This window comes from Convolutriloba macropyga, chromosome 13 (genome assembly GCF_964194025.1).
Source record: "Convolutriloba macropyga chromosome 13, txConMacr16.3, whole genome shotgun sequence".
NCBI lineage: Eukaryota > Metazoa > Xenacoelomorpha > Acoela > Convolutidae > Convolutriloba > Convolutriloba macropyga.
In genome coordinates this window covers 7,325-20,453 of record NC_134480.1, presented here as the reverse complement: position 1 = coordinate 20,453, position 13,129 = coordinate 7,325, and the positions used below count along the sequence as shown (strand labels likewise).

The 13,129-nt window shown below is 37.3% G+C and overlaps 2 protein-coding genes across 2 annotated transcripts; both read left to right on the top strand.

Moving 5' to 3' along the window:
- The first annotated feature begins 8,976 nt into the window (after positions 1 to 8,976).
- LOC142352070 (uncharacterized) lies at positions 8,977 to 10,584 on the top strand. The gene has a single exon (XM_075404424.1). It carries the CDS (start codon positions 8,977 to 8,979, stop codon positions 10,582 to 10,584), a length of 1,608 nt encoding a protein of 535 aa, XP_075260539.1.
- Positions 10,585 to 10,885: 301 nt separating this feature from the next.
- LOC142352069 (uncharacterized) lies at positions 10,886 to 12,927 on the top strand. Its single transcript, XM_075404423.1, has 2 exons — positions 10,886 to 11,714; positions 12,329 to 12,927. Exons 1-2 carry the CDS (start codon positions 10,886 to 10,888, stop codon positions 12,925 to 12,927), a joined length of 1,428 nt encoding a protein of 475 aa, XP_075260538.1.
- The last annotated feature ends 202 nt before the right edge of the window (positions 12,928 to 13,129 follow it).

Below are 13,129 nucleotides of genomic sequence, written 5' to 3'. Positions count from 1 at the left end.
CCTACCAGACATTCGGTCTGGCACGGGTAGAGCCTACTTTTTCGTAGCTTAAATTTGCACTTTTAAGCGTTCTGGGTTGTCTTAAGCATAACTTTACAACACCCAAAGATACAAAAACACGATTTCATAAAAAAAACAATTTAGTCAACGTAAATTATTATGAAATTACGACCTTATCAACTCCCATCAGACCTGGACAATTCATTGACTAGCTCAAACGGAATGATTTTTTTATAGTGTTATTCGCAAATTTCCAAGTAAAAATGATTTGCACTAATTTTCCTTTCAAACGAAAAAAAAATTTCTGACTAATCAAAACTGACATGAAGTTAAAAGGCGTGCCCTTGAATGGAATTGAAGAAAACTACAGGTCTATAACAGGACAGTTTTCTCTCTTTGCTAATGAGAAAGAAGTCACTCGGTTATTTGAGAACAAAAATTTGAGCAGTCTGCTTGAAACTTATCTTTTGGAAATTAGGTCTGATGAATTCGCAAGTTTCCAAGTGCATGAACATTTAAGAATACACAGTGCATGAACAAATTTGGAGATGATTGACACATAACGAAAACCATATAAACTTTGTTCAATAGTTTTAAATTGAAAAACAAAAAACAACCCATTTCTGTGACATATTTTAACACACAGTGTAAATCGAAAATAGTGAAAATAAATGCTTTGTATCGTTCCACAAGATTGAGCTTAATCAGAAGACAACTTATTCAAATCAATTCATTAAAGCAAAATAAAAATAAACCTTTTTATTTAATCGATTCATTTTAGAAATTTTTATCTTGAAATGAAATGTCGAAGTAAATAAATAAAGACAAAAAATCGTTCAGACACATAAAAATATTTCTCCAATTATTAATCCATTCAACAAAGAAACAAAAATATTGAAAAAAAACGAAGTGTGGAAAGTTTAACTCAACCGAGATGAAATTGGAAAAATCTTAAAACATAGCCATTTATTGCGTAAGATCTTACCTAATAACTACCTTTTTGAGAATGTTGCCAGATCTTATAACATAACAATCTGTTGACAGATTATCCCAAGATATCACAAGATCCTACCGGACATTCGGTCTGGCACGGGTAGAGCCTACTTTTGCGTAGCTTAAATTTGCACTTTTAAGCGTTCTGGGTTGTCTTAAGCATAACTTTACAACACCCAAAGATACAAAAAGCACCATTTCATAAAAAAACAATTAAGTCAACGTAAATTATTATGAAATTACGACCTTATCAACTCCCATCAGACCTAGACAATTCATTGACTAGCTCAAACAGAATGATTTTTTTATAGTGTTATTCGCAAATTTCCAAGTAAAAATGATTTGCACTAATTTTCCTTTCAAACGAAAAAAAAATTTCTGACTAATCAAAACAGAGATGAAGTTAAACGGCGTGCCCTTGAATGGAATTGAAGAAACCTACAGGTCTATTACAGGACAGTTTTCTCTCTTTGCTAATGAGAAAGAAGTCACTCGGTTATTTGAGAACAAAAATTTGAGCAGTCTGCTTGAAACTTATCTTTTGGAAATTTTGTCTGATTAATTCGCAAGTTTCCAAGTGCATGAACATTTAAGAATACACAGTGCATGAACAAATTTGGAGATGATTGACACATAACGAAAACCATATAAACTTTGTTCAATAGTTTTAAATTGAAAAACAAAAAACAACCCATTTCTGTGACATATTTTAACACACAGTGTAAATCGAAAATAGTGAAAATAAATGCTTTGTATCGTTCCACAAGATTGAGCTTAATCAGAAGACAACTTATTCAAATCAATTCATTAAAGCAAAATAAAAATAAACCTTTTTATACAATCGATACATTTTAGAAATTGTTATCTTGAAATGAAATGTCGAAATAAAAAAATAAAGACAAAAAATTGTTCAGACACATAAAAATATTTCTCCAATTATTAATGCATTCAACGAAGAAACAAAAATAGCGAAAAAAACGAAGTGTTGAAAGCATAACTCAACCGAGATGAAATTGGAAAAATCTTAAAACATAGCCATTTATTGCGTAAGATCTTACCTAATAACTACCTTTTTGAGAATGTTGCCAGATCTTATAACATAACAGTCTGTTGACAGATCATCTCAAGATATCACAAGATCCTACCAGACATTCGGTCTTGCACGGTTAGAGCCTACTTTTTCTTAGCTTAAATTTGCACTTTTAAGCGTTCTGGGTTGTCTTAAACATAACTTTACAATACCCAAAGATACAAAAAGCACCATTTCATAAAAAAACAATTAAGTCAACGTAAATTATTATGAAATTACGACCTTATCAACTCCCATCAGACCTGGACAATTCAATGACTAGCTCGAACGGAATGATTTTTTTATAGTGTTATTCGCAAATTTCCAAGTAAAAATGATTTGCACTAATTTTCCTTTCAAATGAAAAAAACATTTCTGACTAATCAAAACTGACATGAAGTTAAACGGCGTGCCCTTGAATGGAATTGAAGAAACCTACAGGTCTATTACAGGACACTTTTATCTCTTTGCTAATGAGAAAGAAGTCACTCGGTTATTTGAGACCAAAAATTTGAGCAGTCTACTTGAAACTTTTCTTTTGGACGATTTGTCTAATCAATTCCAGGTGGGGTGTTAGATATAGACATTGAATACATCTTACTTTGGTTTACATTAGTTACATGATAAAGAAAAAGCCGAGGAAAATTATTTTCGTAAGCAATACGAGAGAATTAGTACCCAAGTAAAATGGGGATAGTTATCTTGTATGATTTCGGCCCTTGAATTGAATTGAACAAACGTACAGGTGTTTTACAGGACAGTTTTATCTCTTTGCTAATGAGAAGGAAATCACTCGGTTATTTGAGACCAAAAATTTGAGCAGTCTACTTGAAACTTTTCATTTGGAAATTTTTTCTGCTAGAAGTGCAACAGTTATCTTTCTTAATGTGTTGCGGATGCAACTTCAAGATGGCTAAATACGGAAGTTAAGATGATTTGCCGCAAAAAACTTGACTTTATGTCCCACATTGCTAACTGTCAGTTACCAAAAAACATGGAAACAAAACATCTGAATTTGACTTTTTCAATGCTAGAAATATGTTTTCACTACATACTAATAGTAACTAACCGACATTCAACCTTTCTGATGTTACAATTACAGACGCTAACGAGTACTTGGTTGTGAAAAGAGCAGACAACGATCTCCTGCATGGATTTTTTTTACTGGAATCAGATGTCACCAAGAACAATTTTTTTTGGAAGTTGGGTTTCAGACGTCACCCCTACAAGAAGTTCTAGTTTTTTTACTGGTTTCACACGTCACCAGCAGAAGTCCGCCCGAGGTCTCAGACGCCACCTCTGATGTCCTGTTCCCCGGTTAGATCGAGCCAAAAATCTCTAATTTTTTCGACAAAAAGCCACCAAAAAATTGAAATTTGTCCCCCAAAAACTTGTTTTCTGCTACTATTACACCTTGATTGATAAACTTTGACTAGTTTTATTTTTCTAATAGCAAGTAAAAGCAATTTAACTACTTTGAAAGAAAAATTTGGTGAGAAAAAGGCCAAAAATCAGAAAAACGGTCGCAAAATCAGAAAAATCAAAAAATCCATTTTGATCTTCATATTGCATATTCTAATGAATTACCAAAAAAGCCTTCGAACTATTTTTTTGAGCTAGTTTTCAAATAGCGAGAAGGCCACTCTAGTCGATATGTCATACTGGAGTCTTAGAAACAAGAAATGTTAGAAAATTTTTTCTGAAATCAGAAAAATCAAAAAACCCATTTTGATTTTCTGGACCCATATCTTATTGATTCACAAAATAAACTCTTAATCTATCTCTTTGAGTTAGTTTTGCAGTAGCCAGAAAGCAATTTTGGTCCATATAGTATACTGAATCATCAAAAACGAGAAATGTCAGAAAATTTTTTCTGAAATCAGAAAAATCAAAAAACCCATTTTGATTTTCTGACCCCATATCTCATTGATTCACAAAAAAAACTCTTAAACTATCTCTGTGAGTTAGTTTTGCAGTAGCCAGAAAGCTATTTTGGTCGATATAGTATACTGAGTCATCAAAAACGAGAATTGTCAGAAAATTTTTTTCTGAAATCAGAAAAATCAAAAAACCATTTTGATTTTCTGACCCCATATCTCATTGATTCACAAAATAAACTCTTAAACTATTTTTGTGAGTTAGTTTTGCAGTAGTGAGAAAGCAATTTTGGTCGATATAGTATACTGAGTCATCAAAAACGAGAATTGTCAGAAAATTTTTTCTGAAATCAGAAAAATCAAAAAACCCATTTTGATTTTCTGACCCCATATCTTATTGATTCACAAAATAAACCTTTAAACTATCTCTGTGAGTTAGTTTTGCAGTAGCTAGAAAGCTAGTTTGGTCGATTTAGTATACCGAGTCATCAAACACGAATAATGTCAGAAAATTTTTTCTGAAATCAAAAAAAAAATCAAAAAAACCATTTCAATTTTCTTACCCCCATACCCTATTAATTCACAAAATACGCTCTTAGACTATCTTTTTGAGTTAGTTTTGCAGTAGCCAGAAAGTTGTTTTAGTCGATATAGTACACTGGGATCTCAAAAACAAGGAAGATCAGGAATTTTTAAAAATTTTTTCTGAAGCCAGAAAAATAAAAAAAAATTTCTTTTGATTTCCTGACCTTATATCCTGTCTATTTGCAGTTTGAACTCTTATAGTTTTGCAGTTTGAGCCCTGTGAGTTAATTTTACACTGGAGAGAAAGCTATTTAGGTCAATACATCGAGTTGTGATCTCAATAACGCGAATTGCCAAGAAAACTCTTTTGAAAACAGAAAAAAAATCAGAAAAAAAGTTTATTTTTCTGACTACACTGCGCCTTGAAAGCAAACCAAGTTGTCAAATTAGCCCTCTGACTTACCGAACAATTGCTGAAAGATGATATTTAGTAGATATATGAGTCAGCCTCAGAAAAAATGAGAAGTTAAAAAGGCCTTTCGAAAAAAGAAAAGAAAAACGGTTTCGATTTTTTCGGACTGCACTAAAAAACCTAAATTGTAAATCAAACAGTCTAACTCATTTTTTGAGTAAGATTTTGAAATTGTCTCAAAATTTTTCTTATCGAATATATTATATTCGGAGTCTGGAATCAATAAGAGTTACAGAAAAAAAGTTGAAGCAGGTTTCTTTAAAAATAGAAAACTCTTATTACAAAATCCCAAGAACACCTCCGATAAAGAAAGCAAAACACATAAAACAACTTCCCAGCTAGAACAAAGTTCTGATTTTTCGAAAGATTTACAAAACGATATATTTAAAATATAGCCTTCAGCAAAAAAAAACGCAAAAAAGCTTTCCCCTGTTAACTTTAAGAACTGTTTAATTTTTTCCTTGTCCGCGGTCACAAACGTCACCGAGAAGAAGTCCCTATTCCCCTGCTGGTCTCAGTAGTCACCAATTAGAAGAACAATTTTTGCACGGTTCCAGTAGTTACCGAGAAGAAATCAATAATTTTTACTGGTTTCAGAAGTCACCATTGTAAAATGAGAAGCCTTTTCTTTTTGGTATCAGTAGTCACCCATTTAGAAGATTTCAATTATTTCAAGAAGAGCAAAACATCTCTCAAGAACCTCAAGCAGTTCTACACAGTACAGTCCTTAGTGGGTTTTCCTATATCAACACAGAGACAACTCAACAACCAACGTTTTTTCTTGTAACCCTCGTTGCCTAGTCGCTCCGCAAAAAAAAAAAATTATTTAACTTTTTTTCAGCAACATCCTTTTGGGCTTCTCGTAAAAGTGAAACAGTAGAACTAATTGTTTTTTGATTTTATTCAGGTAGAAAGCACAAACTAAAGTTTACAGTCATTGTCCGAAGAAATAAGAATTATTTGAAAACAAAAAAGAAAATCTATTCGTAGCAGTTGTTTGGTCCTGTAAAAAAAAGACGATAAACGTTCAAACGAGTTTTTTTTCTTTTTTAGCAAATAAAATCTACTATAATTAGCACCACCACAACCTTAGGATTCTTGTTTTTGAAAAAATTTGCGTCGCTGAACTTTTATAGGAAATTTTTGGTTGATTAGCCAAATCAGAATTTGACATCAAAAGTTCGTCGCTCCGGCTTTTCGCCGTTTTCATTTTAACCTGAAGGACAACCATAACATCAACAACAACAACAACAGAGATCAAAGATGTTGCAAAGGAACAACGACGAGTGTCAGTTTGCAGTAAACATGTTTAAATCAACGGAAAGTTCTTTGAAAAGCCAGCTTGATTTGTTACAGAAGGCAATTGACGATAGAAAGAGCTTCCGATCATTAAATCTACTGATAAGCAGAGCCAAAACGGTGCAAACAGAGTTGGACAAGAAGACAGAAGAAGTGTTGAGGGCGAAGCCTCACCAGAGTACAGCAACTTCGATTCTCGACAGACAGAAAGCCTTAACATCCAGACTGCAGCAATACGAACTGGAAGTTGACACATTGGACGATGATGGTCTATTAAGCCAGTCCTCAACAAGACTTCGCGACGACGTCACAATTCCCTCTCGCCCAAGCAGCCGACGACTGGATTCAGAACGATCAACACCAACACGCAATGTTATCACTGAAATACATTTGTCGAGCAAGCAGCCAGTTCACAACCGAACGACACAACAGTCTTCATTAATCCAACGCCATTCCTCCAAGACCAAAGAAGCCATCACTATTCCTCAACAACCAGATAATCCAGGATCCTCTTATTAGCCATTTGATAAATCAACAACAAAATTCCCATCAACAGAACAGAAACCAGTTTGTTGACTCCAACTCAACACATCATGCTAGTCATTATCATCCAGCGGCATCAAACACCCTAGAACAACCCAATGCTAATCATCAGCAAGAAACCTTAATTTTGCTGCCTCCAACATGTCAAACTTGGATCATCAGTTGAACCAAGAACCCAATTTCCTAACGGCAAAGTATTTAGAATTCAGCGGTTCTCAATCCAAACAAAAGCAGTTTGTTAACCGTTTCAGTTTATCTTTGAACCCTGAAAGTCAGAGAGGCTTCCGAAACGTCAACGAACCTTGTCCAACCCTTCAAGATGAAGGTGAAAACCCATTCCTTGGCAAAGCAATTATTGACAAGCCTCTTAATCATGGACCTGAATACGTGACAATAGATCAAAACCCTCATTCATCTAAACAAAACTACGTTCAGCCTATGCATTGTTGTTTCACAAACAATCTACAACCAACAACAGCTGCAAACGTTGTTTCGGATGTCCAGAGCTATTGTTTTTCAAAAGAACAAGATGTTCAACTCAAACCTCAAAAGCCTGAAAACAGTTTTGTGCACAACGTGTCAGTTCTTTCAACATCGGTCCCAATGATCCTGTAAAAAACACAACCTTGACAAACAGCTTCCCAATTCGGGGTTTAGCAGTTCAAAGGCCTCCTGTTTACCCATCTACTACCCCAGCGTAAGCAAACATCCAGTCAGTGCAGAGCGATCTAAACCTTCTTACAACGCATTCCACAACCTCTCAAGAAGCAAACAAACCAGTCCATAGCTTCAATCCGGCTACTCAAACCAGTATGGTGGATATTGGTCAGAACAACACAAACGCTTATTTATCATATCCTTTACCCATCAAGAACATGGCAGCTGAACCCGCTGTAAATCAAAGTCATTCAAACGACGAAATTTCGCACTTGCGACCTCCCCCTCTACCTAATCTTTATCCAACTAACATCCTGCCAACTTCAAGCGTAAGGCAGCATCAGGCTCCAGTGTTTGCTACAACTGGACAATTTGTCCCCTAAATGACCAATAGTGAACTTCAGCCAACATCCGTCGACCTAAAATGCGCGATCAAATTGCCGCCATTAAAATTGCAAAATTTTAATGGTAACCCCATGCACTATCACGAGTGGATAAATAATTTTTTCTCAATGGTTCACAATAACATTTCAATTACTGACACACACAGAATAACCTACCTACAGAATTCAGTGTCGGGTAAGGCAAAGGATCTGATACATGCTTACTCTTGTGATCCATCCTATTATAATACAGCCCTCAACGAGATAATGAGCCGCTTTGGCGACCCTTCAGTTGTTGTCAACGCTTTTATCAACCAATTAGAGAGCTGGAAATGTAATAGTTCTTACGATAAGCAATCCTTCATAGCTTTCTCTTCATTTCTAAAGAGACTTGTCCAGGCTTTTCAGAACCTAGGTTTTCAAGCCGACCTTCAATCGTCTAGTCAATTGAGGAAAGCGAAGGAAAAAATTCCCCACAACTTGCTTCTTAAATGTACTGAATTCACCCTGACAGAGAATGTTACAACAACTACCCTTGTTGAGTTTCAAAAATGGCTTGATGTTCAAGCAAGGGTTTATGACAAAGTAAACCAGGAAAATAGAACCAGTACCTTCACTCACAACAAAAACGCTAATTATCCTGCTGTGACAGCACAACAATCGGTTCAAGAACAGTTTAAGCAAACAACTGCAAGACAGTCTCAAAGGAACGATTTAGATCAAGGAAAGGTTAATCACAACGGCTCGAAAAATGAGCATTAGTATGCAAACAAGCACACAAATTGTGTTCAATGTCACAAACCGCAATTTGTTGCAATTTGTTCAGACTACCATAAATTGTCCCCTGAAGGTCGGTTTCAAACTATCCAAAGAAATAGCTTGTGTACAAACTGTTTAAGTAATCAACATCGCAGAGACACTTGTCCCTCCTCAAAGCGTTGTCAAGTGTGTAATGGTTTTCACCATACAACACTACATAATCCAGCTAAACAATTCAGCAGAACACATGTCGCTTTTACTACCAGCAAAGTCCAACAGCAAACTAAAACCTCAGGTCAACAAATTGGTCATCGAAAGACGACAACAACTCACAAACGCAAAAAAAGTATTGAAGCAACTCAGAATAAAATAACACAATTCAAAGCCAAAAGCAATCTCATGTATGGAAAAAATTTTGGAAATAATAATAATCAACAGTCATCGAAACGTGCGAATTTGAATGGACCTTCTACCAGCCAAAATTTCAATGTCAACCAAATATCCAGTACACCGAAATATTGGTTTGAGCAGTTACAGCTGCTGCCAGTATCCTTTATCAAAGAAGATAAAGTATTCGACACGTATGCTCTCATTGACCCCGGCAGTCAGTTTAAGTTTTTATTAGATGCTGTTTCTGACTACCTGGAACTCCCACGCAAATATCAATCTTCAACTACTGTTCAATATCCAAGCGTTGATTACGAAATGCCCCTATCAAAAATAAAGCAACCAATAACAGTTTGCTCTTTCAATCAGTTTGATGAAAAGTTCCAAATATCCACAGCCTACAGCACCCCTAACTTAAACGTTAATGCAGCCAATGTCACTGAGCTAAACTATGTTTGCGATGCATTCAATGAACTTCGACACATATATTTCCCAGACATTGCCGAAGGTAAGATTGGAGCACTCCTTGGTGTCAATGCTTTTGCCTTTACGCATCCTACTGAAGTAATTCAAGGCACCGAAATCCGCCCCTTCGGAGTAAAGACAAAGCTTGGATGGACACTTGCAGGAGAGTACCTGAAAACACTAGGAAACCGCTCTTCAAAATCTTCTAATAAATCGAAAGTATTTGTATACCATGTCTGTCGGAAAAGTCCAGAACAACCCTTGGACAATTTGATACAAGAATTTTGGTCAATAGAGAACGATGGTACCAGAAAAAGAGATAATACTATCACTGAAGATGAAAAGTCTGCCATTCGAATACTTGAGAGTACTATCAACCACACAGGGGAAAGGTATGAAATAGTTATTCCATGGAAAGTACCTGCCAATCTTCAAAATAACTATTTTTCTGCCCTCAATCAGCTAAACAGTTTGAACAAACGACTTAGTGATATGTACCAACAGACTCTTGTCACAGATCTCGATAAAAATTACGTCAAGCCAGTGGAAATGACAGACCCACCCCCCGAGAAAATATGGTACTTGCCGCATCACCCTGTTCAAAGCGCAAACAAACCAAACAAAGTGCGTCGTGTCGCCAATGCAGCGTCAAAATTCAAAGGCGAGTCACTAAATTCCAATTTTCTAACAGGACCAGACCTCTTAAACAGTCTAATAGGAATTTTGGTCAGATTTCGTGAAAAACCTATTGCTATTTTGGCAGACATTGAAGGAAGGTTCATGCAAATCGGCATCCGAAATGAAGACCAATCTGCACTACGTTTCCTATGGTCTATTGACAATGATGTTCGACAGTTTCAATTCACCAGATTGATTTTCGGTGCAACTTGCTCACCATCTTGTGCAATTTTTGTCTTAAACAGATGCGCAGAGGACAACGTCGAGACATATCCAAAAGCACAGAGCGCAATAAAGTCTTTTTTTTATATGGATGACTACATCCAGTCCTTCGACTCTCCTGAAAACGCCAACGCGACTGCATTTGAAGTAAAGAACTGCCTGAGAGCCGGTGGTTTCCGCCTCACAAAATTCCTGTCAAACCATCAACAGGCTTCAGTGTATTACTCCAGAAGACCTCGAGGAGCCCAAGAGTGAAACAAGAGTCCTCGGACAAAAATGGAACCTTGAAAAAGATACATTTTTCATGAAATCCCTAGGAGAATTCCCTAAAGAAGCTGAACAATACACTCAACGGAAACTTTTCAGTCTGGTGTCATCGATTTTTGACCCAATTGAGTTTCTTGGCCCAATGACAATAAAGTTCACAATTCTTCTTCAGCAACTTTGGAAGTGAGGTAGAAAACGGGACGATCCACTCCCAATTGAACTTCTACATCCCTTACAAAAGCTTTTTAACAGTTATCGCTCTATGCCTCAACTTGAAATTCCACGAAAGATGACAACACAGAAACTACTGGAGACACAGAACCAGTTGCATGTTTTTGTTGATGCATCGATTGTTGCAACGTGTGCTGTTGTCTACCTCAGGAGCTTGAATAAGACCAGCAACGAAGTACAAACTGCATTTGTGATCGGGAAATGCAAAGTAGCGCCCGTAAAACAGTTGAGCGTTCCAAAGTTGGAACTAGAGGCATCTGTCACAGGTGTTCGACTCCTGAATTTTGTTAGACCTGAACTCTCTGTTGAAATCAGCAATGTTTTTTATTGGACGGATAGTCAAGTTGTCCTTGACTGGATTGGTTCTTCCAATAAGCAACCAGTTTTTGTTGCTAAGGGCATTGCAGAAATAAAAGTAAAAAGCAAACCTGACAATTGGAATCACATTACGACAAACTTAAACCCAGCTGATCATGGTACTCGTGGTTTAGAACCCAAGGAATTTGAAGCAAAATGGTTCAAGCCACCAGATTTTCTCTCCACAAATGATGTCCTTTGTAGACCTACAAAGCAAATGCCGATTTGTGCTGCAACAACACGATCTGCTTTAAGAACCAAGAAACCAGTACTCGACCCTAAACAGTTTTCAACACGGACAAAGATTTTGCTAACGATAGCTACTGTTTTCAATCTGATCTACAGAGCGAAAAAACAGTGTGACAATTACCATCAATACACTGTTGAAGACATTGAATTATCAAAATCTTACTTGATACAAATGTCGCAAGTCAATAGCTTCCCAACCGTCATCGAGTTGCTAAAAAGTAGCCGTAAACTGGACCCGAAATTCAAACACAGGTCGTTAAACCCAATGCTTGATAAGAACGGTATATTACGCGTCTGTGGAAGGCTAATTTTTGCTCCCAGTGAACTCGAGTTTGCCAAGCGGCCAATACTACTTCATGCAAAAGATCACATTTGTCGTTTATACCTGGAACATGCCCATCGCATCTGTGTGCATCAGGGAACAGAAGCCACTAAGGTTTTTGTACAGCAAAGGTACTACGTAATTGGCCTCCGCAGAACACTACAGAGCATTAGATACAAATGCTTCCTTTGTCGACGTTTCGAACCGCAAAGCATTGAGACCTTTATGGCACCGCACCTGATTGCCGCTTCCCGACTGAAAACAAACAATATACATTTGCCAACTGCGGATTAGACTTTTTCGGCCCATTTTACATTGAGGAAGGAAAAGATAAGCTTCAGAAACACTACGGCCTCATCTTTACTTGTCTGGTAACGCGAACTGTCCACTTGGAAACCTGTTCAGATTTGAATACAGACACTTTTCTGAACGCCTACCGCAGCTTCACTTCGCGAAGATGTCAGCCCGCTGATTTGTTTAGTGACAACGGTAAGACTTTTGTTGGTGCCGAATAAAAACTCAAAAGGTGTCTGAATGACCTCGACAAGGATAAAATTCACAAAGCACTTGCAGCACAGAACACCAAGTGGCACTTCAACCCACCTTATGGCCCTCAATTTGGCGGCGCTTGGGAGCGGCTGATCCAGAGTGTCAAGCGGACGCTCCTGATCATTCTAGGGTCAAGAAAGTTTACTTTTGACGTCTTCCACACAATCATGGTTGAAGCAGAAGCTATGATGAACTCCAGACCACTTACAAACGTGTCGGACGCCATGGAAAACGAAGAACCATTGACGCCAAACCATTTTCTACTTCAGCGTCCTTACAACTCTCTTCCCCCTGGTATCTTCCCGTCAACCAAGCCAGCTAACATGAATTCTTGGAAGAATGTTCAACAATTCCTCAACCACATCTGGAGGAGACTGGTCCGGGAATACCTACCGACCTTGATAAAGCGACCAAAATGGACCGAAAACGCCGGGAATTCACTCAAAGTCAACGATGTGGTGTGGATCCTGAAAGACTCCACCCCAAGTGGTATTTGGCCTCTGGGAAGTGTAGAAGAAGTGTTCCCTGGACGAGATGGTAACAACAGAGTAGTTAAAGTGAAAACGGCTCACGGCACCTTCGTCCGCCCCGTGTCCGGTCTCGCCCGTGTTTTCGCTGATTAGCTTTTTTGTTGATATTTTTTGCGCTCCGGTTTTAGGCAAAGGGGGTTGCATATAGTTTTATTCAATTTAATTTGGGTTTATGGATTCTAACTGGAATTGAAAACATTTTTATTTGGTGGATTTATTCGTGTTTTACCCTCTTATTCCTGTTGCCCCCGTGAAGCATGTTGCGGATGCAACTTCAAGATGGCTAAATACGGAA

What these genes read in the sequence shown, in the direction of transcription:
- LOC142352070 (XM_075404424.1), top strand. Translation starts at nt 8,977, where the DNA reads ATGTATGGAAAAAATTTTGGAAATAATAATAATCAACAGTCATCGAAA.
- LOC142352069 (XM_075404423.1), top strand. Translation starts at nt 10,886, where the DNA reads ATGACAACACAGAAACTACTGGAGACACAGAACCAGTTGCATGTTTTT. An exon ending in CCCAATGCTTGATAAGAACG is followed by an intron (nt 11,715 to 12,328) that starts GTATATTACGCG and finishes AAGCACTTGCAG; the next exon opens with CACAGAACACCAAGTGGCAC.